The sequence below is a fragment of the Penicillium concentricum genome (genome assembly GCF_028827145.1).
Source record: "Penicillium concentricum strain IBT 3081 chromosome Unknown utg000001l_segment0_segment0, whole genome shotgun sequence".
Taxonomy (NCBI): domain Eukaryota; kingdom Fungi; phylum Ascomycota; class Eurotiomycetes; order Eurotiales; family Aspergillaceae; genus Penicillium; species Penicillium concentricum.
This window is the reverse complement of record NW_026622754.1, coordinates 8,915,879-8,942,979: the sequence shown is the minus strand read 5'-3', so window position 1 is coordinate 8,942,979 and position 27,101 is coordinate 8,915,879. Positions and strand designations below refer to the sequence as shown.

The following is a 27,101-nucleotide window of genomic DNA, read 5'->3' as shown; positions in this document are numbered from 1 at the left end:
GGGGGGGGGGTCTGGAACACGAATCTACACCCCACTTCAGGAGTTTTGGAACATATCGGGTCGACCGGGATACATATATTAAGCCGATTCGGATCCCCCACATACTAGCGTAATGTGGGGAAAGCTAAAATCCCGAAACGCGGGGATTTCGGCTATTAAGAAACCGGAACGGTAATATATACAACATTACGCTGGTTTATGTGAGTAATATACCATATTATAGCTGTAATTCTGTAATATACAAGCTTAAGGCCATGGGATCTAGATATCAAGGTATGTAATTACATATTCTATATCTATCACCATATAAGTATTAAGATGGGAGACTTTGCTCAGCTATAACTGGCAATCCTCCTATTATATCCCATTAAAGTTACCCTCGAGTCTCAACATGGGTCTCGGTGTTCTTGAACCTTCTACAACCACCCATGTGGCCGGTACCGTTCTGCTCAACGAAGCGGCGGCACATTCATTGCCTCAAACTGGGAATTTGAAGCATGGGACTGGGAGAGACAAGAATGTGGTGCTCGCTCCGCAGCCTTCGGACGATCCCAATGACCCATTGAACTGGTCGTCATTTGAAAAGCACACCATTATAGGAGTACTCTGCTATGGTGCTATTACTTCTACCACGGTAGTTGTAAGCCAACCTTCAATTCCCAGGTATTGAGAAATGCTGACAGCTTCATACAGGGCCCGTTGCTTGCTGCAGGCACGGTTGAGGTTTCGGTGGATTTGGGCGTCAGTGTGACAGACATTGCACTACTCACGGGTTACCTTCTTCTAGCAGCTGGAGCTTCCGGGTTCTTCGTCTCAGCGCTCGCAAGAAAGTTCGGAAAACGACCTCTATACCTCCTCTCGTCTCTACTGGCCGTAGTCGGCTGTATCATTGGAGAAGTCGCCAAGGAGTACTCTACCCTGGTGGGCGCTCGGGTTATCCAGGGTCTAGCCATGGCAGCATACGAATCCCTGATTCTGACATCCATCGGTGATCTCTTTTTTGTGCATGAGAGGGGAACCCGGGTCTCAGCCGTCATGTTCATTTTGACAGCAATCAATAACGGTGTCTCCATCATCGCCGGGGTGATCACAGCGCGTTTTGGCTGGTCCTATAACTTTCATATACTGTTGCCCTTCACGACCTTGCAGTTTATCCTTGTTTTTCTCTTCGTGCCAGAGACCAGTTACAACAGAAGCAAGATCTATGAAACGGACATAATAGGCTCAAACGTGAACCTCGAAGAGCTCGGAGATGTGGAAGCCGCAGCTGGAACGCCCGATGAGCCCACCAAAGAAAGTGTCGGCAGTGAGGAGATAGAGAATGTCCGAACCTGTACCACTCTACCGCGACGAAAGTCATTCCGGCAGCGACTGGCGGTTTGGAATGGAGTCTTTGTTGAAGATTCTTTGATCAAAATGCTTCTCTCCTGCCCAGCCATCTTACTTAATGTTGCCGCCCTTTATAACGTCGTCGTTTCTGGTGTTACTATTACCTGGTCAGTGGGCACTTCGATCATCTCCGCTGTTCTCTGGTCAGCTCCGCCGTACTCCCTCAGTCCCGCTGGCATTGGCTATGTGTCTACGGGCCCTCTGATTGGCGGCACATTGGGTCTTATCGTATACGGTCTGATCGCAGATCCGCTCATCAAGGCAGTGGCACGAAGAAACAAGGGAGTCTACGAACCCGAGTTCAGGCTGCCTGTGATCGTCATTGGCCTTATCCCCACAGTTGCCGGTCTTGTGGGCTTTGGATACGCCTGCCAGAATTCGGTGTCAATCTACCTCATCTCATTCGCATGGGGTGTGCTTATGTTTGGCTTGTTTATCTCGGCTGCCGTCAACAGTGCATATGTACTGGATGCTATGCGAGAGCACAGCACCGAGATATTCATCATGAACATGGTTTTCAAAAACTTCTTTTTCTATGGGTATGCATAACCTTTCACGAGTCTTTTCAAAACAGATTTTTGTGACGCCATGTGCCCATTGAATATTTTGCTAATACTCTCTCTACAGTATCAGTGATTACGGAATTGATTGGCTTATGACGCAAGGTGTTTCGAGCATGTCTAATGTTATGGCTGGTATCAGTGCTGGTCTAATTCTCACTTCTGTCCCGATGTATATCTACGGCAAGAGATACCGCAGTTTCTGGCAACATCATAACCTTATCAAAAGGTGGCATTTGGAGACTGAGAAAGCTGGCGATGAGTGAAGATGGAAAGATCCAAATTTGACAATAGGACGAGTTGAATATTAAATATTAAACTTTACTCTGTAGTAGACTATCTAGTAGGCCGTGTAGCTGCTGAAAATCATAGCGCATAGAGCAAGAATTGCCAGTAGACATCACGCGTCGAAAGGCCGTTTGGCGTCTAGCTGCTTTCCAGCCTTCCGCAGCCTATGACAGGCGACAGAGGCACGTACACAAAGGATGAGGTTGAAGAGGCTGAATTATCATATTCCATCAGATATAAAAATATAGCAAAACGAGGAATACTAAACTCACATTCCAAGAAGTATCATAGAACAGCCCAAACACTCGGCCCCATACAATGGGCCAACATCCTGGGTACTGGAGTACCCATAACCACCAAGGTTCCAATAGGCAAGCTCATGCAAATCAAAGCAAACTGTGATAAACTGGGCAATGCAAGAAATGCAGTCGAATGCAACGATTACACCAGGATGAACCACGCAGTTGCAAAAGACGATGATGAGAAAAACAGTGGACCAGACGAATCCGTATGAGGCCTGATTATGATAGGAATATAATCAGCGGGACGTCTTTATAATATATGATATATAAAAACATTATAATTAGCATTCTTTGACTCACCGTACCCAGGTTTATACTAGACCATGCTTCTCCTAGTCCATCGCTTGAAACAACTCCTTCATGATGCTAAACCATGGCCCAAGCAAAGCAGATTATCGCTATCATGGCGCATAGTACCGCGCCGAATCGAAGAGAAAGAAGCGAGAGCCATTTTTTCTCTTTCCTCGGTACTGCTTCGATGCAGAAAGAAGGGGAAGTTTGGTGGTGCAAGGCTGTAGGCATGGTTATAAGTGGTATGAGATATTAAATATTAGGCGCTTATAGAGAGAGCAGAACTAGATGATACAGAGGTTCTCATGATTCCAGAGAACTTATATATCTTGTATGCAGCCACAGAAACATAGTTCATATGTCATGCTAATCATTTCCTTTAATCTGCTAACACAGCCCTCGACCTGCGGTGGCAACGCCAAGGACCTATACAAAATGACCCCACAAATTCCGATCGGACCAGTAGACTCGACGAACAGGTGGCGGAGCATTTATACAGGGTCCAATCCACGCCGGCAGCCCCGAACTGAGCCTCTTTCCTACCCATTCAGCTAGTACTTCACTGTTAAAGGTGTCTGTCTTGGCATCACTTGGCATTCTCTAATAGGAAGGGAGTGGCAGATGGGGTGACCTTGGAGTTAATAAACGTTTTCTATAAATAAGTTCACTTTTACATTTTGATAGCTCTGGTAGTAGCTGAAGTGGAAATTGAGTGGAAAATGGAGTTTATTCGATATTAAATGCTGGAAAATCCGCATATTTCCTTTTCTTTTGCTACTTCATTTTTCCACCAGTCTGAGTGTTTAGTCGCATTTATAATAAAAGAAATTATTTACTGAATTCTATTAGAACATAACGCTAATTGACGATAAATCAGATCCATACCGCACCACTATGTATCTGTTGGAATTATTCAACGGCTGGAGAGTGTGGTGAAAGATATAGTACGCACATTTGCGATACGATGGAATATCGCAAATTACTGCAGATATTCGTTTGACATCAGTAGACACCATTTGTCGTGGCCTTTGTTTACATGGCTCTTTCATGATTACGATATATATTAGTTCAATGAGATCTTCAATAAATCATCATATATATTCATCTTTGATTCTAAGTATTGTACGTGCAGTCATATTCGTTTAATCGTTGCATTCAGCTGCATCAGTTGAAGTATGGTGACTTTATATCATATCATAAATGACTGATATCGTCGAGAAAATTGGTTTGGTTCAATATTGGGTATAAATATTTATCATATAGTGAGCCCTTGACTTGGTGAGTAGCCGTTTCTCCATGGTTAGATCGTCTGCTCGCTTACATGGACTGTATATTTTCTTTTTTATTAACTGCCAATGCTAGTGGACCGCAGCCCAACTTTACATAAAACTATGTATATTCTGTTGTATTATTGTTTTCGCACGCTTGAGCGCTTTCATTCAGTAGCGCGTGATCTGATACCAGTGAATGTCTTAATGAGTCAAGAATTGGGTAAGACCCCTAGCATTAAGGTAAAATAACGACGTGCGTCAAATCATAATGAACACAAAGTAGCTCTTTCTGGTCCAGAACATGAGAGCCGGGAAGGATCTGAAGGAAGAAATATCCAAAATGAATCCGAGGGCAAACAAAATCAAACACATTGCTAGCAACACTTCTTACAAAGAGATAATATCCGTAGACTTAGTCTATTTAGACACATACTTCTATCACCTCCCAGTTTCTCCGCCTATCCCTCCATCTATCGCAAGCATCACCGATGATCAGTTCGAACAGCAAGTCGCACACAGTATCGAGATCTTCTTCCGAAGGTATCCGTACTAGATAATCCGGGATAACCTCCGGCACGAGCACAAAAATGCGCAAAGGACAATCGAGATGGCGAGAATGGTCGCATGTTGCAAAAGTATTCTCCCAGTATTCGTCCCGGTTTATGATTACAGACTCCATATCGATATGGCACATGCTGATTTTGAGGTTTAGGACTATGATCTTGTTAAAACAGAGCTTGAAAAGATGTGCACTTGAATCGATGGTGGAGCTGGAACTCTCCGAGGAAAAGAAGGACGAGATGAAGTCTACTTCTGATTGAATCTTGATGACTGCTTGAGCAGGAAATCATGGAATATTCAAAGCTCCTTGTTGCCATGGGCTATGATATTTATAGTTTTCCACGCTCAGACGACATATGATTACAAAATAATCAGAATCATATTCTGCTCTAAAGTGCGTGGCCAGTAGGGAGTGAGTGTCTGGGATGTCAGAATGAATTTTGGCCTGATTGATACCTCAAAGCCCAAACCATCGTATCTAGTAGTTTCGACTGCTATCAAAAAAAAAAGAAGAAAAAAAGAAAAAAAAGAATTTCTCTCATTTAGATTATCAGACAGAAATAAATGACACTGGCTTTGTCAATCACTTGTCGAGGGCTCACTTCAGACCTACACTCTTGCCCCAACAAATCGTAAGTCACAACCCAAGTCACAACCCAAGTGACAATTCCTTTGACAATTCTTTCCAACTATTCCAAAGATGATACGGCAATACCGTTCGTCAGTGCGTATAAGTCCACCTCGCTCTCATTCTGATGGCGAGTCTAGTCAACACGGGGCTGGCCAAGACGGGATCAAACAAGGTAAGGAAGATCGAACAGTGACAATGTCAACATGACAGCTAACCAGAAAGCTCCACAACAATCCCTGATTTCAGACCCGACAGGCCAGAGACATGTTACCAACACTGGCATCCATAGCTTTGACCTGCGCCACTACTCTCTCGACGGACCCGGCGAATCTCCAGGAGGATACCAATCATCCTCAGCATCTCGTAGTAGGCGATCACAAAGCACCAGAGATGAAACGCATTCTCCTCAATCCACTCGACAGCGCAGCTCCGATAGCGAATCATCTCAACTAGCGTCACCTCCACCCCAGATACCTCAAACGCGAAGATGGCAACTCTTGGACGCCTTGGCGATGGAATTTAGACGACGTGATGAGAGGTCTTCTCAGGCTCTACCGTTCCCCTCATCGGATCTCTCCTGGGACCAATATGTGTCGGATGATAGTGTGACCGATTACCGCGCCATCGGAGCTCAATACCAAGCATGGATAGCCGGCCGAAGCACAACGACATGTCCAATCCGACGATCAAGAGTCACCTGGGGTGACTTAATCAACCACCCACTCCAAGATCACAGCTTTGAGGTGCATCTAGACGAGAATAGATCAACACCCGAGGAAGCGGGCAGCATCGAATCAACCGGGCTTTCGACGGGGAATGATTGGCGTTATGTTTACTTGAGGCAATATCGACACTCGTATGGTGACCAAGAGGGTTGGACTGTTTACCAACACCGCACTGGGCTTGGCGCTATCTTCGTTGAGAACATCACAAGACGATCTGGGCCATACTGGTCTCAAGTGGCTCAGGCGCAGTACCAGCTCGATAACCACATCGATACGCTCCGGTATGTTTATTTTATCAACGTTCAAAATCTGCATACCTGGCCCTACGTGGAAATCCAATTATACCCTCGTCATGGCTTGCACTGGTTTAATGACCATGAGCCCCAGCGTTGGGCATACGGTACTAGAGAGTATCAGGAGCTCTTGGGTACGAAGCTGGGAGAGGGGGTGGCTCGTCTGGTTCTGGGGGCTTGGCCGACAGGCACGCATCGCATCCACGCCATTCATACATGGACCATTGTCGGAAACCTACAGATGAGGTTTGATATTAAGCAAATTTGATTCGCGACCTCGGGCTCCATGAAGCGGAGGGCCATATTGGTTCGACGTAGAGCTAATCACAGCGAGGGGAGAAGCGCTAGCCCCTGCTCACGGTCTTGACAGAACCTCCAGGCAGGGCATCTATTGGCTAGGATATTGTGAGATAGCGCTGAATACTTGTTCATGTTTATTGCAACTGTTTTGAAACCATATGGAGTATGTATTATAGTAAGATGTATGGCTGATCAGTTCACAACGATGCCCAACCCAGTCGACAAGAGAGAACCTGCGGATTACAACACTCGAATATGGGCTTTATAGTACGGCCGAATATGTGAATTTATAATTCAACACCCTATAATGGCCCCTAAGGATTATCGTCCGGTGTCATATGCATACACACAGGGGAAATATGACTTGATAGGACCATCCATGGCAGCCAGCAATTTTAACTGCGCCGCATCGCGCGTTTTCGAACCAGCTTCGTCATAAAGGCCAGTTATTTAGACGATTCATATCCATGTCAATCTCACGATCATAGTGTATTCGGGTTAGCTGAAATAAATGCACCTCAACCAACATTCAAAAAGTTAAAGATATAACTCCAAAATAGAAAAGAGATATCACTCGGTTCTCTGCCGACAGAAACATGACGATTTAATAGGCACATCCGCCCAGGCTAAATTAATCTTCAGTTGCGGCAACATGGCACGCGCCTCGTATTTCCGACCCATCTTGACCAAGCACTCATGATACCCATGCGAAGCCCATACATTACCCGGATGCCTCAAGGCACGAGGCAGAGACGTATCAACCCCAAGGTCTGCAGAATATACGGCCGCAGCCTCCTCAACACGATCCTGTTCGAGTAACAACGCCCCCAGCGCGTGTCTAGTCGGCTGCATCCAGCCCCACGGCTCATCATATGGCAACGCATCATCCCTCTTAACAGCATCCCTGAGATACGAGAACGCAGCATTGTATTCGCCACGGCGATACGCAATCTCGCCATCGAGCATCGCCTCACCGACGCCAAGAATGTCGACACAACGGTTATTGAAGATCGTGCGCGAAGCCGGGACAAGCTTCCTTGCTCGGAGGAAGTTCTCTCGCTGTTCCTCTGCTTCCAAAACACGGCTGGTAGCAGCAAATGCGACGCCCTTTGCATAGTGCATCATAGCAGTGGTGACACAGTACAACTCTGTATCTTCCGGCAGCTCTGCAGCAATGATTTCCTCCCAGCGACCGAAGCGCACAAATCCATGCATTTGCATAGCCACAAAACCCTCGAGCCAGTCTGCCATCGGCGGGGACTCGATGCGCAGAAGAGGCTCGGTGATTATTCGCGCCAAATCAGCCCCAGACTCAAGTGCGACCTTCGATCGACCGCCCAACATACCAGCATACATCCGGAAGTGGTAATCGTGTGCACGGTATAGATTATAAAAATGGCCCAGTGGCTGCTTGGCGAGGAACTTCTCGTCTGCGCGGATTGCAGAGCTATTGGCCGTGACTGCGCGTTTGTACTCGCCACACAAGACATCGATGTGGGAAGGCATGTGTTCCAGATGACCAGCATCCGGTACAAGGCCGCGCAGGTATTCTGCTACTGGCAGGGCAATTTCAGGGGTGGGGGACATTTCCATCAGATGGATGTAGAGATGCAAGATACCGGGATGATCGAGGGCTTCGTCTCGCTCCAAGACTCGATCTAGCGCTTTTTTTGCTTCAAATGTTTTTGCTCCTGGTGCAGCCTCACCCGTCTTTATATCCCACAGACCCCATGGAGTCAAGTTCATCAGCGCATCGCAGTACAGCGCGGTCACGTCGAGGTCATCCGGGTGATCATTGTACACTGATGTCATTGCCTCGGCGTATTTCTTGTCCCATTCTGTGCAGTCTTCTATGGGTTGTTCTTGAGGGTATCGGTGCTGCAGTGCATCGATAAGAGCATGTTCCAAAGGCGTCACGGCGGGGGCGTGTTTCTTCGCCTCTAAAATCGCGCGATGGGCGCGAGTCGTGGTGGCGGAGAGATCCTCTCCGTCAAAGAGCTGCCATGGCTTGTTATAGTTGGGCCCCAGGGCAAGGGCGATGCCCCAGTATCCCATGGCGCATGTGGGGTCGAATTCGACGACCTTTTCGAAGCATCGGGCAGATTCTTCATGATTGAAGGCGTAGGCCCAGATCAAGCCCCGACTAAACCAAATTTGGGCATCCTCGCTTATTGTGGTCACACTCCGACGGTAGTCACCTAGGTTATAGTAGTCCTCGGCGGGAGATGGCTGGTCCATTTTGTTGATGGTGGGTTGTGTATGTTGTAGTGGAGAGGAGGGGTACGGTTGCCCAACACGGCCCTACCCAGACTCTCATCTACCCATTCTGATCGTATTGGACACTGGGATAAGATAAGCGCTTATAGTGAAGTGAAGTATATACTAGGGGTTATTTATAAATAGTGACAGATCACAAAAGTGCCTTAGGCAGTGTTCTATTCCTGAGGCAACAAGGCCGCAAGGCAGCAAGGCTTCAAAGCGGCCCACATGAGCAGATTTGAGGAAATCCACTTTTAAATGTGCTCACTCGTGCTCGATCACTCTCAGCTTGAGCACCTTGGGGGTTTATTAGGAATCCTATTTAGATGGTCGGCATTGTCTTTTTGTCTTTCTCTTTACCTACAGTCAATATAGTCACTTGTATATCAACATCCTTTCATCTCATCTCATTTCAACATCTTCACTTTGTATAGATCACCATGTGTGGAGAAACCAACCGTCCAACATTCGGAGGCACCATTGCCGTCCTATTCCCTCGAGAGACTCGCCCAAGCTCGATTGCTTCAGATGCATCATTGTCCTCTTCGCCAGAATCGGTATCCTCGTTTGCATCATCATCGTCAACTGCCTCAATGTCATCATACTCTCTTTTCTTCCGCGAACCAGATGCAACAAGCCATAAAACGAGAGCAATCTTTCGAACTGAAGATGCAGAGACATACAATGCACTCAGAGGATGTCGAAATGTCGATATGCGCATTGAGTGGGTTGATTCTCTCCCATGAGTTATACGAATGGACAAAAGGCTTACAGTTCATGTCAGGAAATATGGTGATCTCTCCACTACAACACAACCCACATCTCCGCTTCATCAGTTCTGTCTGAATATGGAACGGAACAAGAGCTCCAACACTGCGAATCCAAGGGAAATTGAGTTCGAGCTGCCCGAAAGGCTGGACCTGGGCGTCTCGGAGAAGGGTGTCATTGGTCGACGAGTGACGGTGAGAGAACAAGGGGGTTCGATCCTGGGGATTGGAGTTGTGGGATACAATTAAAGTGACCAGCTTCTGCTATTTACAAACATACATCATACACATAATTGGAGACATAAATCATTTTGTACGAGTTGGAAATACTTGGCCTCTTAAAAGAGTACCGGATCATTGAAACTAGATGAAACTGGAAACTTTGGCTCCTAATCAACCTCACAGCTTCAGTGGGTTCTCAACACCAGCAGTGTAGCGCTTCTCTGCTTCTGCCCAGTGGATGATCTTCCAAATCCCCTCGATATAGCCAGCCTTGTTGTTCAGGTACTGTACACAACTCAGATCAGCAGACAAATACACACAAAAAAGGACATAAGTATGGGTATCAACTAACCTGGAGGTAGTAGGCATGCTCCCACATATCAACACCGAAGACTGGCACATCAGGTCCATTGACAGGGTCCTGATCCTTGGTCGTAACAATCTCAAGTCGTCCCTTGGCACCACCCTTGCTCACTAGCCATCCCCAGCCGCTTCCCTGGAGACCGAGCAGCTCGGCGTTAAAAGCCTTGACGAAGCCTTCGTGCGATCCCCAGCGAGAGACGATGGCTTCACGCAGAGTGGGTGCGCCGCCGATGTCATTCCCAGGTGTGCCGGGGGGAGTCAGGTTCTTCCAGAACAGGGTGTGGTTAATGTGGCCGCCGCCATTGAAGCGGATCTTTTGCTGCAGTGCAATCAAGGTGGGGACGTCGTTTGATACAGTTGCGGATGCTTGAGCGGAGAGTGCTGCGTTCAGGTTGTTGACGTATGCCTGGTGGTGCTTCTGATGGTGCAGCTCCATGATCTGCTTAGAGATGACGGGCTCCAACGCCTGTTGGTTGTTAGCTTCATGACAAACCCTCGGCATCCCTGATCGGACGAGACTTACATCGTAGGCGTAGGGGAGAGGAGGCAGAGTGTGAGTTTGAGCAGACATGGTTGAATTGCAAATATAGACGTGTAAAGAATGGTGGAAAGGAAGAGTGGGAGTGTAGACAAGAGATAAACCACCAAGGTCCCTCAGCTAGATGCCCCTCTTAAGTGACGTTATAGTACGGATATTGAAGCCACCAAGGTAGATATCCACAGGTGGAGTTGGATTGAGCACATTTTTGGCTAAAGTTGCTCTAATCTGCTCTCCTTCCTTTGCTTCAAATATATATGATATACTTTGGATGTGCCATACTCATGGCTCTTTAGAGCTTTGTCGAAATTATATAAAGCAGTCCAATCTATCTAGGAATACAATGATCGTCCTCATATGCGGGGAGAGAAAGACGGGGGAAACGAGCCGCGGAAATTGGCGCTCTCTATATTCTCACGCTTTGAATAAAAACTAATTTTATCTCATAGAATACAAGCATGCACTACGAGAATGCTCAACGGTTTATAACAATAAAACCAGAGCAAAACCACTATTGAACTACCTTTCAAAAGCTTGGCCATTCCGATCAAGCTTGAACAACATCTCTACAACTTTCCGTCGACTGAAATACAAAGAAACAACGCCAATCAGACAATTAAAAATAATTGAAACTTCAAAATATCTATTGATCATACAGGGCTACCTAGAATTTATGTGTAGATTACTAATCACCCCGGGCTTCCTTGGAAGGTTCCACCCGTGGGCGGGGAGAGTCAATGAGCCTCGGCCATTTCGGCTTAGACCGATACAAATAGCTAAGGGAACCGAACATCTGTTTCCTCATCTCATTATTGTTTTAGCATAATTGAGTCCCAATCAATTTCATAATGTCCGTCGACGAACAAGTCAAACTCTCCAACTTCTCCAGCATCTTCTCCCTTGAGGGCAAGGTCGCTGTCGTAACGGGCGGTTCCCGGGGATTAGGACTACATGCAGCCTCGGGGTATGTATCTTCAGCGTTATGACGATTGTTTGCCAGTACATATTCTCACACCTGTACAGTCTTCTCCAAGCCGGCTGCTCCAAAGTCTACATCACCTCCCGCAAGAAGGCAGCCTGCGATGAAGCAGTCGCAGCTCTCAATGCCATCCCCAACAAGCGGCCCGGCGCACAAGCCATCTCTGTGCCGGCCGACAGCTCAGACATGAAAGAGCTAGATCGACTTGTTGCTGAAGTGGGCAAAACAACCGACCGCGTCGATATTCTCTTCGCTAATGCCGGTGCGACCTGGGGCGAGAAGTTCGATACCCACCCCGAGAAGATGTTCTCGAAGGTTATGGATTTGAATGTAAAGAGTGTGTTCTATACAATTCAAAAGTATGTTACTAGCCTAGCCCAAACTAGGGATGAGACACGATTCTAACATCGAACTAGATTCACCCCTCTCCTCACAGCAAAGGCAACCATCACAGATCCATCCCGTGTTATTATCACTGCCTCTGTGGCAGGTATTGGGATTGGCACAGTCGGCGATAACGCAACCCCGTCTTACTCCGCTTCCAAGGCGGCTGCTATCCACCTGGCGAAGAACTTGGCAGTTGAGCTTGGGCCACGTCATGTCTTGACCAATGCTATTGCACCAGGGTTCTATCCCTCGAAGATGGCTTCTGGACTTATTGAGGCCAAAGGAGGTATGAAAGATCTTGAGGCGTACTCACCAAATGGTCGACTTGGCAAGCCTGAGGATATTGCTGGTTTGGTTGTCTTCCTTGGGTCTAGGGCTTCAAGTCATTTGAATGGAGCGGTCATTGCGACAGATGGTGGAGCTGTGCTTAAGGGAAGACTGTAATTCTTTCTATTTGATATTATTATAGGTGATAACGGAGCATTGACAGAAATAAAGCTCAAAACATTAACGTGATCAAGCTGTACACATAGTCTAAGATATACATCCTGTACCCTAATTAGGAATTTTTCATTTCTGTGACCAGTGTCCTTTTCGCCGAGGTTTTAAACAAGTATATACCTATTTCAGCTGATGGGGGTTACATTGTAAAACATATAGGTTTTGGGAGGTCTCCTTTTGGAGTCGAAGTAACCGTGGACCTTGGAATACCCCAACGTCTGGGCCGAGGTTGTTCTCCACCCCCGCATTAAAAACCACCTCTCTCCATGTCATTTTCAACACATTCACCATGGCCTCCCAGGAACCCCGTTATGTGGCAGTTGCCCAACGCAAGCAAGCTGAGCTTGCTGCAGCTATCCCTGCCGAATGGCGGCTACCCGCACACCTCATCCCTGACGGGATGCTCTCAATTTCCGAGTCGATCACCGTTGGTCCAAAAAGCTATCAACGAGTTGGGGTGATGGATATTCCACGAACTTGTGGTATAATTACACCCAAAGAGTTGGAAATCACAGAGAAATACGACGTGCGGGGCCTTGTGGCGGAGATGGCAGAGGGTCGATTGAAGGCCGAGGATGTGGTGCGAGGGTTTTGCAAGGTGCGCTAGTATATTGGCTAATCATTTCCGATCAAGCTGCTAAAAGCGGTTAATTGCAGAGAGCAGCTGTCGCTCACCAACTCACCCGCTGTCTAACCGAACCCCTCTTCGACCGCGCCCTACAACGAGCCCGGGAGCTGGACGATCACTTCCAGCGCACTGGCGCCCCGATCGGCCCCCTGCATGGGCTCCCGGTGACAGTGAAGGATACATTTAATATCCAAGGCGTGGACTCCAGCATCGGATTGTCTGCCCTGGCATTCAAGCCTGCCAAAGCAACTGCACCGCTAGTAGAGCTGTTGCAGTCTCTGGGCGCGGTAGTGATCGCCAAGACAAACGTACCACAAACACTCGGAACATTGGACAGCTGCAATCACCTTTTCGGGCGCACGCTGAACCCTCTCAATCGTCAATGGACGGCCGGTGGTAGCACTGGTGGGGAGGGCGCGTTGATCGCTATGCGCGGGACTATGGTAGGCTTTGGCACGGATATCGGGGGTAGCATTCGTATTCCAGCTATGTGCCAGGGTATCTACGGGTTTAAGCCGAGTACTGGACGCGTGCCATTTGGAGGCCAACAGAGCGGCCAGATTGAAGGTAAGGGGCGCATAGGGTTGCAAGCAGTAGCTGGTCCGTTGGCTCGCTCTGTTGCGGATCTCAACGCCGTCATGGCGGAGATCGTGCCTCGCGCGGAGCTATTCGGCGCTGATTGCATTCCGGGCTCCTGGCCATCACAGTCGGTACCGGCTTCTCTCGCTCCGCGCAACTTCACTATCGGTATTCTCAAGACAGATGGTCTCGTCACACCTCTGCCCCCGATTACCCGCATTTTGAACGAAGTAGCGAACAAGCTCCGCCGTACCCCGGGCGTCGAGGTTGTTGATATCCCCGTTCCCTCGGTCTTATCGAAATGTCAAGCCCTCGCTGGTAGGCTGATGGGCGTCGACGACGGGTCCCACATGCTCGATCTCATCGAGAGCATGGGCGAGGAGCTCACTCCGTGGCTGCAGGGCCGTATGAAGCGCGGAAAGGCCCTGACGGTGGTTCAACTGGCCAATCTGCAGGCCCAGCGTGCCGAGGTTGAAGAGGAGATTATGAAGATGTGGACATTGACATCACCGGCTGCATCTGTTGCTCGACGCGTTGACGCCATAATTTGCCCTGTGGCGCCACACCCGGTCCCAGAGCTCGACCGCTACAATGCCGTTGGGTACACCTCGACCTTTGTGTTGCTAGACTATCCGGCTGGCTCGGTTCCTGTCCGCTCATTCACAGAATCCGATCTTGAGATTGGGCGGGAAATGGATGTGCCTGTATTGGGAAGTTGGGATAAGGCTAATCGGCAGTTGTGTAAGTTTGTATTCACACTACACAGGTGATCCTTCGCTAATTGGCTTCGATTCATAGGGGAAGAGAAAAAGGTTGACCGTCAGGTATACCTCGGGTCACCCCTCAGTGTGCAGGTTGTCACTCCTAAGCAACATGATTATCAGCTTTTCCAGGCCATGGATATTGTTGATCGGGCTGTGCAGGGCTCGGTTAGTGCGAAGCTGTAGTTTGAATATATCCATAGCATCTGAGAGAACGAAAATTCGGCAAATATATTAAGCAATGTGCCAAGAAATACCTAGGTAGGCAAAGGAGGGTAATTTGTTACACTCCAGGGCTGCTTTGATTTGCTAAGGTAGGAAAGTCAACCCGTTCGACCAATCATATTAAAAGTCTAAAAGCCTTCGACAGGGAAATTGGGCCAGACCCACGGAACGGCCGATAAGCAAGTTTAGCTAAGCCCTGACAAGTTAAAGCCAATATCGCGATGCTCTTAATTATGGCGCCATCCATGCACTTTTTGCCTTCTCTGGGTTGGCGTCAAAGATACCAAGTTAATGCCAAGGTCAAAAAAGAGGCAAAAAAGAAAAATAGAAAAATAGAAGAAAAAATAGAAGAAAAAAAAAAGACTTTGATCCACGTGTAATTTGTGTAATTTGTCTCTCATTTTGTTTATCATGGCATCCTAGGCAGACTTACCTTCTCTAATCACCTCAATCTTAAGAACCTGAAACATGTCTAAAGACGACAAGGAACCAGGCTACGTCCTGGGCACCGAGACTGATGGAACAGACTCATTTGATACCATCACTGCTCTGGTTGCCGCAGGTACTGATTGCCCTGCGTTATATCTCCCACTGAGCTGACAGTACCTTTCGTCCAGACCATGAACATGATATCAAGCTTCGAACTATGTCGTGGCAGAAGACGGCCTGCTTGCTTGCCGGTGAGCAGGTCTGTCTGGCCATCATGGCACAGTCGTGGTCTCTCTCGTGAGTGGCCATTTCCTTCGAGTACTATTTTCAATCAAGCTGACAGGAGTGCTTGTATCAAGTGTCCTTGGATGGGTTCCGGGAATCATTACTATGATCCTTTGCGGACTCCTCTTCTGGGTCACCTCCATCACGATGCACAAGTATATCATGAAGCACCCTCATATCATGGATATTTGTGAGTCCAACTATCCTGATTCCAACTTGCAATGAAAAACTAACAGTGTATTCCCCCCACAGGCGACTTTGGATATCACGTATTTGGACAGAGCAAAGCTGCCTACGTCTTCTCCGCATTCATGATGCTTGCAAATAATATTCTTCTCATCGGATTTCACGTCTTGACTGGTGCGAAGGTCTTGAATACCCTCTCAGATCACACATTGTGCACTGCGGTCTTCTCAATCATCACAGCTGTTGTGGGAATCGTCATGTCCATGCCCCGGACCTTGCAACATATTAGTTTCATGTCAATGTTCTCATGTGAGTAGCTACTTCTCCTCTAACTCGGCCCCAGCTGACATTCTCAAAGCCGCCTGCATGGGTATCGCAATTCTTCTCTTCCTCATTTTCGCTGGTATCGAAGAAGCCCCTCTCTACGGATACAGGGGCAACTACCCGACAGACGGACCCGTGAAAACCTATGCCTTCCCTCTGCCAGGCACCACATGGGTCGCCTGTATGAACGCTGTGCTGAACATCACCTATCTCTGGGTCCCCCAAATTCTGTTTCCAACTTTCATCTCAGAGATGGAACGGCCGCAAGACTTTCCCAAAGCATTGGCTGTTCTGGCCGCGATCTCCGCCGTCCTATTCATCGTCCCCTCGGCCATTGGGTTCCGTTACCTCGGCCAATATGCTACCGCCCCAGCCTTTGGCAGTCTCGGAGTGGTATCATACAAAAAGTCATCCTTCGGCTTCGTGATCGTCCCCACCCTAGTCATCGGCGTGATCTACGCCAACGTAACTGGGAAATTCATCTACACCCGCATCCTTGGCAAGTCCCGACACTCGCACAGCCACACCGTGATCGGATGGAGTGTCTGGGGAATTATCATGGTCGGGATCTGGATACTCGGGTTTGTTTTCGCGGAGATCATTCCCAGCATGGGTGATTTCCTGTCCCTGCTCAGCGCAGCCTTTGATTCGTTCTTTGGGTTCATTTACTTCGCTGTCGCATACTGGCAGCTCAACCGGGGATCACTTTTCAAGGGTCTGGGAAAGACTGCTCTGACTCTGCTCAATGTTTTCATCATGATTGTTGGACTGTTCTTGCTGGGTCCTGGGCTGTATGCAGCCGTTGAGGCGATCATTGCTGACTACTCAGGATCTGTCACGCCCGCCTTTACTTGTGCCAATATGGCTATTTAAGGGGAAGCCATTTAATAGCTAATTATGACCGGATGGGGTTGATGCCATTTTTATGTTTTATGACGGTACAATCCCAGGTCACTTCAAAAGAAGCAGAAATCAACTGGAACATCACCACCTGGTGAAAATCCAGGTTTCGGTCCATCATCTATACGTAGGAGTCCCTATATGGGCGATGTTCCGTTTTGATTTATCATCGAGCACTGCGCAAATTTGCCACCATCTCCCTCAATTTCCTGCATATCCCCCCAACCTCGGGCTTCTCGTCGTTCACCGTACTAATCTCCCCCGGGATATCCACACTAACTGCCATTCCTCTCGATAGCGTATCCTTATGCTTTTTACCAAGCGGTGTTTTCGAAGAGCCAATTGATTCGCCGGTGTAAATAATATGAGGCGAGTGTGTAAATGATCAAGCACCAGAATTTGTGGTTTAAAGACTGGACATATCAGAAATCCACTTCTGCATGTCTAAAAGGTGTCGTGCATGCAGACCAACGTACTACGCAGGAGCATAGTGGCCAGGGTTACTTTCGGACTTGGTTAACGTATTTCACATACGAGCGGCGCACCCTATCCAGCCCATCGAATTCAACTGCATAAAAGCTTCAATGTAAGGATAGAATACTGTTTTACAGGCATTTATCTATAATGTAACAAACCCAAAATAAAGTCCGACACTCAAAGATGTAATTATGGTCCTCTGTCATAAAGGCAGCATCTGCAGAATAGAGTTGATTTCCATTAAGCTAAAAGAGCAGACGTACGGCAATGGCGAGAAGTATATCTAGACAAAAGTCGTATAGCGGACTAAAAGAAAAGTGAATCACAAAAATATGGCATAGGAGGATCAAGGATATACAAGCATAAGGACCGTTTACGGAGCATCTAATGTCGCTATCTGTTCTATATCGAACCTACCATTTAGTTAGTGCTACCCGTTTATGTCATCCACGTAACTCGCTAATTTTAAGCTTAAATGATGCCCTAGGCAAATCAATTCCGTTACTTAAAAAAGATTAGATCTAATTGGAAGTATCACTGGTCATTGAGTGAGCGCACGATATCAGCCACTTCCATATACACAAGGGAGTGACCATGCTCTCACAGGAACAGAGTATGTTAATTTCATTCAAAGTACAGCAGATCATGAGGCTGTTCAGAGTGCTGGGCAGCTAATATACCTAGCGGCCCTTGCTATAGTAGTTGAGGTGTCGGGTTTTTAGATAGCCAAGTTTCTTGTCTTTTTGTCTGCCCCATTTTACCAGGCTTTGACTATCAATATCGTAGTTATGCCTTCCCCCCAGTGTCACTTAATACCCTCTCTTGTTAGTCATCTTACCGTATTTATCGGAAATAGTGTGATGACATGGAGCCTCTAGGTACTGAGCCTGGGGAAGAGAACTACAATGTCATGTAGCCGTAAGAGACCTTATAAAAACTGGCGCAATACAGCAGGTGTTAAGACACTTTGCAGAAGACGAGGAGATTTGCGATTCCGGTTCACATTTCAGAACCGCATTTACATACGTTTATTTGTCAAGACTTTTACATTTTAGCTGTATAGGATTTTGGGTCACTGTGCGTAATATACACAAATTTACTGCGTTATTAAGAAATCCCATGTGGCGGACTTATCTACAGGTGTTCTATGCAAAAAGAAGCAATTCAACTCGATCTATTTCCCTTTTGCCTCGACGGTTTCTGGGTCTCCGAGGTCAAGAAATATCTAAGATCCTCTCAAAGGCCAAGACTTTTTGTTTGTGCAGTCTGGGCCCCCGAACTGTGGGGATAAATGACGCAACAAAATCACCGCCAGAGAGAGATAAACTAAGCGATAAAGGGAATTTCAAGGAACGTTTCTTTTCTCTTTTCTTTTATTCTTTTCTTTAATTCTTTTCTTATCTTCTTTTCTTCTTTTCTTTTCTTCTTTTATTCTTTTAATCTTTTCTTGCCTTTGATATTCTTGACTGATTCTCCCCAAAAACCTCAACAAAGCTCCATAGGGATAAGAGACGAAAGAGAGATAGCAAGGACGGGTCCGGAAAAGGCCATGGATTTACCGGAAAACCAGCCGAGGGAGAGTCATGATAATGCTCGTCGCGCCCGAGAACTGTTCAATTATTTCCAGCCCGACAATCCAGCCCTCCTCCCGACATGTACTTCGACATTTGGCCGACCGCAAATCAAAGCAAGCCCTAACCTCGTTCTTACCTCTCTGACCCAACTCGCGGCGCTGAAGTTGGGAGTCCAACGCGCAATTATCAGGTATGCGCGTCTCGATCCAAAATAATGGATCAGCAGCTGATTCAATTTAGCTTGATTGGTCGGGAAACACTATATGTGGTCGCCGAAGCGACACGGTCTTTGCATTTGGGTGACAACAGTGTTTGCGACAATGACGGTGATAACCTGTGGATGGGTTGTTCAAATGGTCCTCTCGCGGGAACTTTGTGTGAGGTTAGATATGCACAGATTATGCAAACAAGATCACAATAATCCCGAGGTCATTGATTTGGCTGACTAAGTCTGGATACTAATAGGAAACAATTACACTGCACCCAACCGCGGAAGAAAGGCATCGTTTCTTTATTGTCGAAGATTTGAAAGAACATCCAACCTATTGCAAAATTCCCTGCGTGGCCGGTGCCCCGCACTTTCGATACTACGCCGGTACTCCTCTGACGACTGCTAGTGGCATCAATATCGGTAGCCTCTATGTTATCGATCCGCGGCCAAATATATGCTTAAGCGAATTTCATAAAGAGACACTTAGTGTCATTGGGGCTGCAGTCATGGAATATCTAGAGATATCTCGTCAATCGCTAGAGAGCGGACGTCTAGCCAACCTGCTAACTGGCCTAAATTATTTTGTTCAAGGCGAGAAAAGCGTGGATCCCATCAATGAACCCCTTTCGAGAACCTCAAGCTCATCGGAGCTAGATCAGTCAAACACACCCAGTCCTCCCACAATCCCGATCGAAAGACTAGAAAACGACAATGCGCAAATTACCAAGAAAACGGCAAGAAATAAAGCACAATCAGAGGATAGCCCCAGGCTTACTTCAGATGCTACATCGACTACCAACAGTAATCAGAATACGCCCTTCCAACAGTTCAATGCTTCGATAAATTACTCCATCAACAAGAACGGAACGACATTTCAACGCGCTGCTCAAATCATGCGAAAGAGCCTGGACCTTGGAGAAGATGGCGGTGTCGTAATATTCGACAGCAATGCCACTCCTGGGTTAGATCTCGACGAAGACTCAAGAGATGCGCCGGCTGTCTCTCGACCCCTTGCCAAAATCTGTACCATTTCGAGAAAACACACTGAAATGGTCGGTTCCCAAGATCAGCCGAATTTCTTGCCGGTTACTCAAATGGAACGGGGGTTCCTGAAGCGTATGCTACGCAGGTTCGATAAAGGTGCCATTTGGTATTTCCATGAAGATGGAACAGTGTTTTCGTCAGATGATGATACAAGCAAATCAGAAAGCGAAGGGGATGATACAAACCCCTCTCCCCAAAGCCCCAGCATGTCCCAGCCACGACTCCAGGGTGTATTAAGGGAAAAGGATCTTCGAGCTTTGCGAAAATACTTCCCCGATGCTACTCGTATCATATTCACGCCTTTGTGGGATTCATTTAAGTCACGGTGGTTTGGTGGCTGCTTTTGCTGGAGCTCGGCTGAAACTCGCATTTTCAGTGCTCATGTCGAGCTAGGTGGTGTTCTCGGATTTGGTTCTTCATTGATGATGGAGCATAGTCGTATCCAAAGTCAAGAATCGGACAAGAAGAAAGCGGATTTTATCAGCAATATCTCGTAGGTGATTTCCAGGGACCTTTCTTCTTGATGTCCTGTCAAGGATGTTGTGTTGATTACAGTTGGCATTGGTCACTAATCACATCTTTCGGTAGACACGAGCTTCGAAGTCCGCTACACGGAATCCTAGCTGCAAGCGAATTCCTTGCTGAACAGGTAGGTTCCGAGCTCCCAAGGTCCCTCCTCGATACCATTCGTGCCTGCAGTCAGACACTTCTGGATACGTTTGAGCAGATTTTAGATTTCACGAAGATCAACTCTTTTCAAAAGAAGCGACGAGACTACACTCTTCGCTTGTATGGAGACCGGGGTGTGGCAAAATCCCATGCATTGCCTGAGTCTCTACACATTCTAAAGCCTACCAACATTGTAGCGGTCATTGAAGATGTCATTGAAAGTATTGCTTTTGGTGCAACACATTACAAAGGAGGATTGTTTGATGATCTGAAATCCGTTCCTAACGAGTACGTCGATGTTTCCATTGACGTAGCCCCTGGTGACTGGGTCTTTGTCTTGGAGCGAGGGGCTTTGCGGCGTATAGTGATGAACATATTCAGCAATGCGCTCAAATACACCCAGGAGGGCTCCGTATCGGTCCGTATTGAGATTCAAAACGGCCCAAAGGGCCCAGGGAACCCGAAAATTGACAACTGCAACGCTCTTCTTTTGACGGTCTCAGACACTGGAAGGGGCATTTCGAGCGAATACCTCCGCTCCGACCTTTTTACTGCTTTTTCACAAGAGGACCCTTTATCACCAGGCACTGGACTCGGGATGTCTATTGTTCAAAGTATCCTCCGATACCTCGGCGGCAACATCAAAATCAAGAGTCAACCGGGCATAGGAACCATTGCTGAAATTTCAATCCCGCTCACATGCCCCAGAAGTGAACGTGAGAAAGACTATATGATTACTCAAGAGCCTTCTGTTCAGTCCACGGTAGATGACCTCCAGTCTCTAAAGCGGGAAATCAAAGGAAAGACAGTCTCCTTCGTTCCCTTCCAAGGCACTTCATCGGAAGTTCTTCCTTCGGACCGCACAATCGCAAACTACTTGACGGAATGGTATGGTGTACAACTTCAACCTTGGACCCCGAATGCCCATGCAGATCTCATTGTCATTGATGAAACACAAATTTCGCGCATGCATTCAACACAATTATCTAAGGTTCTGGTTCTATGTCGGAATGCGCAACGATCGCAGGCTATCATCCAGAGCTTGGAACCACTATGCGAGCGTGTCGAATGGCTTAATCTTCCTTGTGGTCCCCATAAACTAGCACGGGCAATCCAACGTTGCCTGCAAGGAGAATCAGTCAAACCATCTTCAGAAGTCTTTAGTGAAAAGCCCCAAAAAAATTGCCCAGATTTTGGCGATCAACAAAACAGCCAAGTCATACCCCTTACAACTGCAAAACAGCCACTCGCGGCCCAAATTCAACTTTCCTCGAAAACAAAAACACCTCCCTCTACTCCAACCCCTCATGAGACGAATACTACGCAACCGCAAAGCCAATCACAGCCTGAAAACAAAGACACTGTGGTTGAAAGGACGGCTAAAAATGTCGTCAGAACTGAAGCACTTCGAATTCTTCTGGTTGAAGACAACTCCATCAACATGGCGCTACTTGAGAAGCTAGTCGCTCGGCGTCATCCAAGTATCTTACATACCGCTGTAGACGGTCAGAAAGCAGTCGAGGCAGTCAAGAAAATGCCGGAGGGGTACCATCTCATATTCATGGGTAAGTCACTCGCATATTGCATACATGTGCACCAATTCGTTCCTAATAGCCTAGCTGACTATTGCACTTAGACATATCAATGCCTGTGATGGATGGCTTCGAAGCCACAGAGGGAATCCGGGCCCTTGAGTTGGAACGGCAATCCATATCACCAGCCAGGATCATTGCTTTAACAGGTCTGGGCTCGGATGAACATGTGATGAAGGCTTATGCCGCAGGTGTTGATATGTTCGTCACGAAGCCTGTTTCTTTCAAAGAAATCACTCGATTGATGGATGATGTGAAGAACCACGCTCCTTGGACAGACCAACAGTTACTGCAATCAAGTTGACAATATTTGCCGATTTCATAATGACTAGCTCGTTCTTTGCACGTTCTTATGTGTATATAAAATGAAGTGATAACACGACGGATCTACTAATTGCTCTGGAGCGGATATTTCAAAGTCCGAGTATCTATAAAAAGCGATCTCGATATAGTCCGCGAGGGCAATCGAGCCGACAATAAAACAAAACAATCCACTCGGAAAGCTATCCAGCTCGCCTAAAATTCTTTGGGTGCCCAATGATCTCTGTCTTCTCCGACCCTGATTTCGCGAGCGGAGATGTGTTGGAGTAGGCTGAAAGATGGGCCAGAATCTCTTCGTCTGCTCTGCTCGAGGAGCAACGACGCGATCTCCCGAAGATGGAAGGCAACCTAAAACTGCCAAAGCCCCATGGTAGTACTAAAACACAATAGCTGCACTATTTTAGTATGAAAGATCTAACAAGATTTTAGGGTTCTGCGTTATCCCTCTAAAGTTCATTTGAATTATTCTTATCTTCTTACCAACGGAATTATACATTATCATAATGAATTAATCTAGAAAGTATCTGTAACGGATAGGATCCTTACAAGATTGGGACAAGAACATCATGCAATGATATTAAAAAATCACTGCCAAGACTGAATCGAGTGGGTTTTAGTTAGATCGCTTGCCGACGGAAAGAATAACCAAATACAGGAACACATGTTGATCATAAGATAGCCATCACAAGTTAATTTGTTAAGGTGAAGGTAAAGAGCCCTATTCTCTTTGCTTCTAGAGTCATATGTTGATTACTTGCGAATAAGGTAGAGGTTTAAACCTAAAGATTTCGTGTTATATAGATTTGTATGGCAGAAGTAGCTTCATATTAATGCATATTCATAGGGCTAAATGCTACCTAAGGCAGATATTCAGGCACTTGCGGGCCTCTATAATTGTAATTCAGCTAACTAGTTATCTTGATCTTTCTACCATGCCAAATCAAGGCATCAAGGTACTACTGTATGTATTAAATCCGAAAGGTGATCCGAAAGTAACCCTGGCCACTATGCCCCTATATAAGACTAACCTAATCAGGAATCCCAAAGTTCCTTGAAAAGAAATCCAAAATTATGCCAACTCAGCCTCGATCAAACTCTCTGCAACACCAGGATAAGTATAAATCCCAATTACCCTCAACCCAACTTGTTCCAAAATCCGCCTCCACTCCACCTCCGTCCTCTCCCTCACTCCAAAATGTGACAACATGATCATATCCATACTCGTCGTTGCCAGCGTCGGCTTCGCTTCACTGAGAACAATCTCATTTAAGAGAACCCGTGAATAGCTCCTGACCAAAGCAGGCACCAGATTACCCAGAATCCGCACAGCATCCTTATCGCACCAATCATGCAAAATAGAATGCAAAGAATAAGCCCTCGCCCCCTTCACGGGCTGCGGTGTAAAGAAATCATAAGCCTGCACCTCAAACGCTCTCCCCACAGCCCCATTCGAAATACCCGCAATGACAGGCTTGCGATCCTGAAGCACAACCTTCCCAGGCAGATTTCCATAAACTCCCACAAAAGCAGCAACGTCATGACCCCGTCCACCACCAACATCGACCAGCAAAGCATCGCCGACCTCTACATCAAACCCACAGATCAGCCGCTGGGAAACAGGATAAAACCCCTCCTCAAACCAACTCTTCCCAGTATGGTAGGTACTCATAAACGAATAAAAATGCCGCAGCTGCGGCGGCGTGGCGACAATCCAGTCAAAAAATCCCAGGTCCGTCCCATGAGCGTCCTGGAAGATTCCGTCAGTACCGCCCGAAGTTGGAGACCGGTATGCGACTTTCTTAAAGTAAGCCGGGATCTCGTTGAGCGCTGGCCGCATGGCGTTATAGCAATGTAATATACTATCCTGGTATCGTTCCACCGCGAGGCTGTTGCTCAGAGCTGTGCCATGGAACGTACCCGAGTGAAAGGCAAGTATGTTCATGGCGACTAAATGCCGTGATAGACGTACTAGCAGATCGACTTCCACGCCTGTTTTCTTGGATAGAGCTACCGGGCTGAGACCCTTTGGAGGTGCTTCTTTGAGGTGTTGGAATAGACGCACATCTACAGCGAGCCGTAATATTGCAGACTGGGCGGGCTAGGAATAGTGTGAGCTTGCTTTTTGCGCTATTGGGAAGGCTTGTACGGAATTGGAACTAGATCTGGTCTTCTTACCTCTGCCCAGAAAGTGTGCTGAATGAATTCGCTTGGGAGTTCAAGTGCGGCTATAAGCGCGCGGCTTTGTGTAATGAGTGCTTCTCGTGAACCAGGCTCATTTTCCTTGAAAGCTTTTCCTGTGTAGGCAAGTTGCTTGAGGATTGTGAAGGGGTCCATGTTTGATGTATATTGTGTGGGTGGATATAGATTCTGTGGATTTATATATCAATATAAAGCATCATGCAAGAGGACATCGATTAAATGCCAGAGGCGTTGAGGTAGTACGTTGGTAGTTTCAGTTGGATTGTGTCCCACCCAGTAGAGCGTTGGTACATAGGATTTTAATCATGTGCTCATTCCCCAATACCTACACCCTGTGTCAAATTTGTAGCGTTGGGGTCATAGAGAAAGGGTCGATAGAATTACCGGGCAGTCATATTGACCCCGGGTGTTACCCAGGACTGGGATTAACCGTGAGGCCTTTTGATTTTGTTGGAGCGCTTAGGCCCCTCCCAAGGCGTATTCATCAAGCACCATCTAATGCCTTGCTTCATATGTCACACAGTCAGGATATAATTCCCACAACTGGCAGTATTTTCTATCATCCAGAAGTCACTTGGACTTTCATTCGAAAGCATATCGTCAACCATTTAGTGACACTGTCCGTCGTCCACCGGTCTTATGGGGCTTGCTTGATATTGCTCATCACGACATCCAGTCTTGTGGCATTCGTATAAATTGGAAAAGAAATTGGAAAAACGCTACTGACGATGCTAAATTTGTTACTGAGAGGAGCATGGACTATAACAAAACCAGAAGGACTACATAAAAGATGTACCCGTTGAAATAACGACGTCAAGACTAATCTCCTTAGCTTTAAACACCAGCTATACGCTCATGTCTCCACTGAATCAGGCCCGCATTAATCAAGATCGGAATAGCGTGATCCTCAATCCACTCGGTACATTTGATCAACGGCCGGCGAGGCTCTCCAGGCTCGTAAAACGTCACAGGATCCCAACTTTTAACAGGCTCCGTCTTCATTGTCACTTTGTTGAACGCCTTCTGCTTCCCTGGTGCGGGGATAGACTTGAGAATATCGTTCCAGTTTTGGGGATAGTTGAGAGCTCTGGTATGTCCAATGAGTTCTTTTGAGAAGAAGTTTTCGTCAGTCTCGGGGTCGTCATATTTTGCTGGTTCATAGTGCATGCCAGTGACGATATCGCCGGTGACGTGGTGTTTTATGCCGCTACGCGGGCCTTGCGCGTTTGTCTGGACGAAAAGTATGGTGTGATATCGGGGCGATGGCATGTCGGGGTCTTGGATGCCTAGTTTCAATTTGACTTTGTAGACTGGGTAGATCTGGGAGGTTGACATATTGATGCTGGAAGTTGGAGACAAATTGGAAATCAAGGTGAGTGACTTGGGCAAGGAAACAAAGGTGAGACCGGTCTTTAATACCTATCTCCCCGCTTTTTCCTTCCCACAAATAGGGTATCACAGAAGGCATCTAACCGCCCAGTCAAGATAGAAATAGTAGAGTATGAGTCTCGATAATCAGTACGAGAGCTTAATATGCTGCCTGACGATGTTTTATTTCCAATATGTCCAGTCTTGTTGTCTCAATCTTTGTTGTTTGTATCTTCTACTCCTCACTTTTGACCACAAGCTTAACTGGAAGTTATCTCAACACAATACAAAAGGAGAGGATGACTTTAAGACACTGCTGATGCTGGCCTAAACATCTTGCTCAAACACCCATCGGCAGACACCATCACTCAAAATCGCCCCCAAAGAACTCATCCTAGCTGTATGCTAGCCCGTCACGGTAAGTATTCCCAACAACCAGCTTGTTGTTACAGTTATCTACCCCCAGAGAAGGGTTCACATCCAAGAGCAAACTCCAAGGGATCTTGTTCTGCATACCAGTCGTCCTACAGGTTTCTTCCAACTCTTCGTTGGTGACAACATGCCACTTGCTGCAACGAGTTGTCGCCCCCTCGGCAACAGTTGCGTCTTTAGGAGACGGGACTTGCGGAATGACATAGGCATCGGCTTAGCCAGGTGACGTTGAGGTTTTCTTCGGATGGAAACTCAGATGAACGCCATCGT

At 47.0% G+C, this 27,101-nt stretch overlaps 12 protein-coding genes across 12 annotated transcripts; 8 read left to right on the top strand and 4 right to left on the bottom strand.

The window, feature by feature from the left end:
- Window positions 1-391: 391 nt before the first annotated feature.
- N7517_003460 (MFS general substrate transporter) lies at window positions 392-2,215 on the top strand (the record flags this gene model as incomplete). The annotated part of the gene is made up of 3 exons (XM_056721190.1): window positions 392-640; window positions 694-1,928; window positions 2,017-2,215. 3 exons carry the CDS (start codon window positions 392-394, stop codon window positions 2,213-2,215), a joined length of 1,683 nt encoding a protein of 560 aa, XP_056585325.1.
- A 697-nt stretch (window positions 2,216-2,912) lies between these two features.
- N7517_003459 (uncharacterized protein) lies at window positions 2,913-3,360 on the top strand (the record flags this gene model as incomplete). Its single annotated transcript, XM_056721189.1, has 2 exons — window positions 2,913-3,072; window positions 3,227-3,360. 2 exons carry the CDS (start codon window positions 2,913-2,915, stop codon window positions 3,358-3,360), a joined length of 294 nt encoding a protein of 97 aa, XP_056585324.1.
- Window positions 3,361-5,496: 2,136 nt separating this feature from the next.
- On the top strand, window positions 5,497-6,579 carry N7517_003458 (uncharacterized protein; the record flags this gene model as incomplete). Its single annotated transcript, XM_056721188.1, has 1 exon — window positions 5,497-6,579. One exon carries the CDS (start codon window positions 5,497-5,499, stop codon window positions 6,577-6,579), a length of 1,083 nt encoding a protein of 360 aa, XP_056585323.1.
- A 602-nt stretch (window positions 6,580-7,181) lies between these two features.
- On the bottom strand, window positions 7,182-8,849 carry N7517_003457 (TPR domain protein; the record flags this gene model as incomplete). Its single annotated transcript, XM_056721187.1, has 1 exon — window positions 7,182-8,849. The coding sequence occupies one exon, from the start codon at window positions 8,847-8,849 to the stop codon at window positions 7,182-7,184; it is 1,668 nt and encodes a 555-aa protein (XP_056585322.1).
- A 461-nt stretch (window positions 8,850-9,310) lies between these two features.
- Window positions 9,311-9,886, top strand: N7517_003456 (uncharacterized protein; the record flags this gene model as incomplete). Its single annotated transcript, XM_056721186.1, has 2 exons — window positions 9,311-9,594; window positions 9,655-9,886. 2 exons carry the CDS (start codon window positions 9,311-9,313, stop codon window positions 9,884-9,886), a joined length of 516 nt encoding a protein of 171 aa, XP_056585321.1.
- A 150-nt stretch (window positions 9,887-10,036) lies between these two features.
- Window positions 10,037-10,793, bottom strand: N7517_003455 (superoxide dismutase; the record flags this gene model as incomplete). The annotated part of the gene is made up of 3 exons (XM_056721185.1): window positions 10,037-10,144; window positions 10,212-10,688; window positions 10,746-10,793. The coding sequence occupies 3 exons, from the start codon at window positions 10,791-10,793 to the stop codon at window positions 10,037-10,039; spliced, it is 633 nt and encodes a 210-aa protein (XP_056585320.1).
- Window positions 10,794-11,608: 815 nt separating this feature from the next.
- Window positions 11,609-12,570, top strand: N7517_003454 (oxidoreductase, short-chain dehydrogenase/reductase family; the record flags this gene model as incomplete). Its single annotated transcript, XM_056721184.1, has 3 exons — window positions 11,609-11,724; window positions 11,784-12,098; window positions 12,156-12,570. The coding sequence occupies 3 exons, from the start codon at window positions 11,609-11,611 to the stop codon at window positions 12,568-12,570; spliced, it is 846 nt and encodes a 281-aa protein (XP_056585319.1).
- Window positions 12,571-12,916: 346 nt separating this feature from the next.
- On the top strand, window positions 12,917-14,781 carry N7517_003453 (putative general amidase; the record flags this gene model as incomplete). The annotated part of the gene is made up of 3 exons (XM_056721183.1): window positions 12,917-13,225; window positions 13,285-14,575; window positions 14,633-14,781. The coding sequence occupies 3 exons, from the start codon at window positions 12,917-12,919 to the stop codon at window positions 14,779-14,781; spliced, it is 1,749 nt and encodes a 582-aa protein (XP_056585318.1).
- Window positions 14,782-15,288: 507 nt separating this feature from the next.
- N7517_003452 (uncharacterized protein) lies at window positions 15,289-16,917 on the top strand (the record flags this gene model as incomplete). The annotated part of the gene is made up of 5 exons (XM_056721182.1): window positions 15,289-15,382; window positions 15,438-15,546; window positions 15,609-15,724; window positions 15,787-16,029; window positions 16,079-16,917. 5 exons carry the CDS (start codon window positions 15,289-15,291, stop codon window positions 16,915-16,917), a joined length of 1,401 nt encoding a protein of 466 aa, XP_056585317.1.
- A 2,053-nt stretch (window positions 16,918-18,970) lies between these two features.
- N7517_003451 (hybrid sensor histidine kinase/response regulator) lies at window positions 18,971-22,815 on the top strand (the record flags this gene model as incomplete). Its single annotated transcript, XM_056721181.1, has 5 exons — window positions 18,971-19,185; window positions 19,236-19,377; window positions 19,461-20,743; window positions 20,839-22,484; window positions 22,556-22,815. 5 exons carry the CDS (start codon window positions 18,971-18,973, stop codon window positions 22,813-22,815), a joined length of 3,546 nt encoding a protein of 1,181 aa, XP_056585316.1.
- A 1,086-nt stretch (window positions 22,816-23,901) lies between these two features.
- On the bottom strand, window positions 23,902-25,166 carry N7517_003450 (uncharacterized protein; the record flags this gene model as incomplete). Its single annotated transcript, XM_056721180.1, has 2 exons — window positions 23,902-24,930; window positions 25,008-25,166. The coding sequence occupies 2 exons, from the start codon at window positions 25,164-25,166 to the stop codon at window positions 23,902-23,904; spliced, it is 1,188 nt and encodes a 395-aa protein (XP_056585315.1).
- Window positions 25,167-25,865: 699 nt separating this feature from the next.
- N7517_003449 (uncharacterized protein) lies at window positions 25,866-26,366 on the bottom strand (the record flags this gene model as incomplete). The annotated part of the gene is made up of 1 exon (XM_056721179.1): window positions 25,866-26,366. The coding sequence occupies one exon, from the start codon at window positions 26,364-26,366 to the stop codon at window positions 25,866-25,868; it is 501 nt and encodes a 166-aa protein (XP_056585314.1).
- Between the last annotated feature and the right edge of the window lie 735 nt (window positions 26,367-27,101).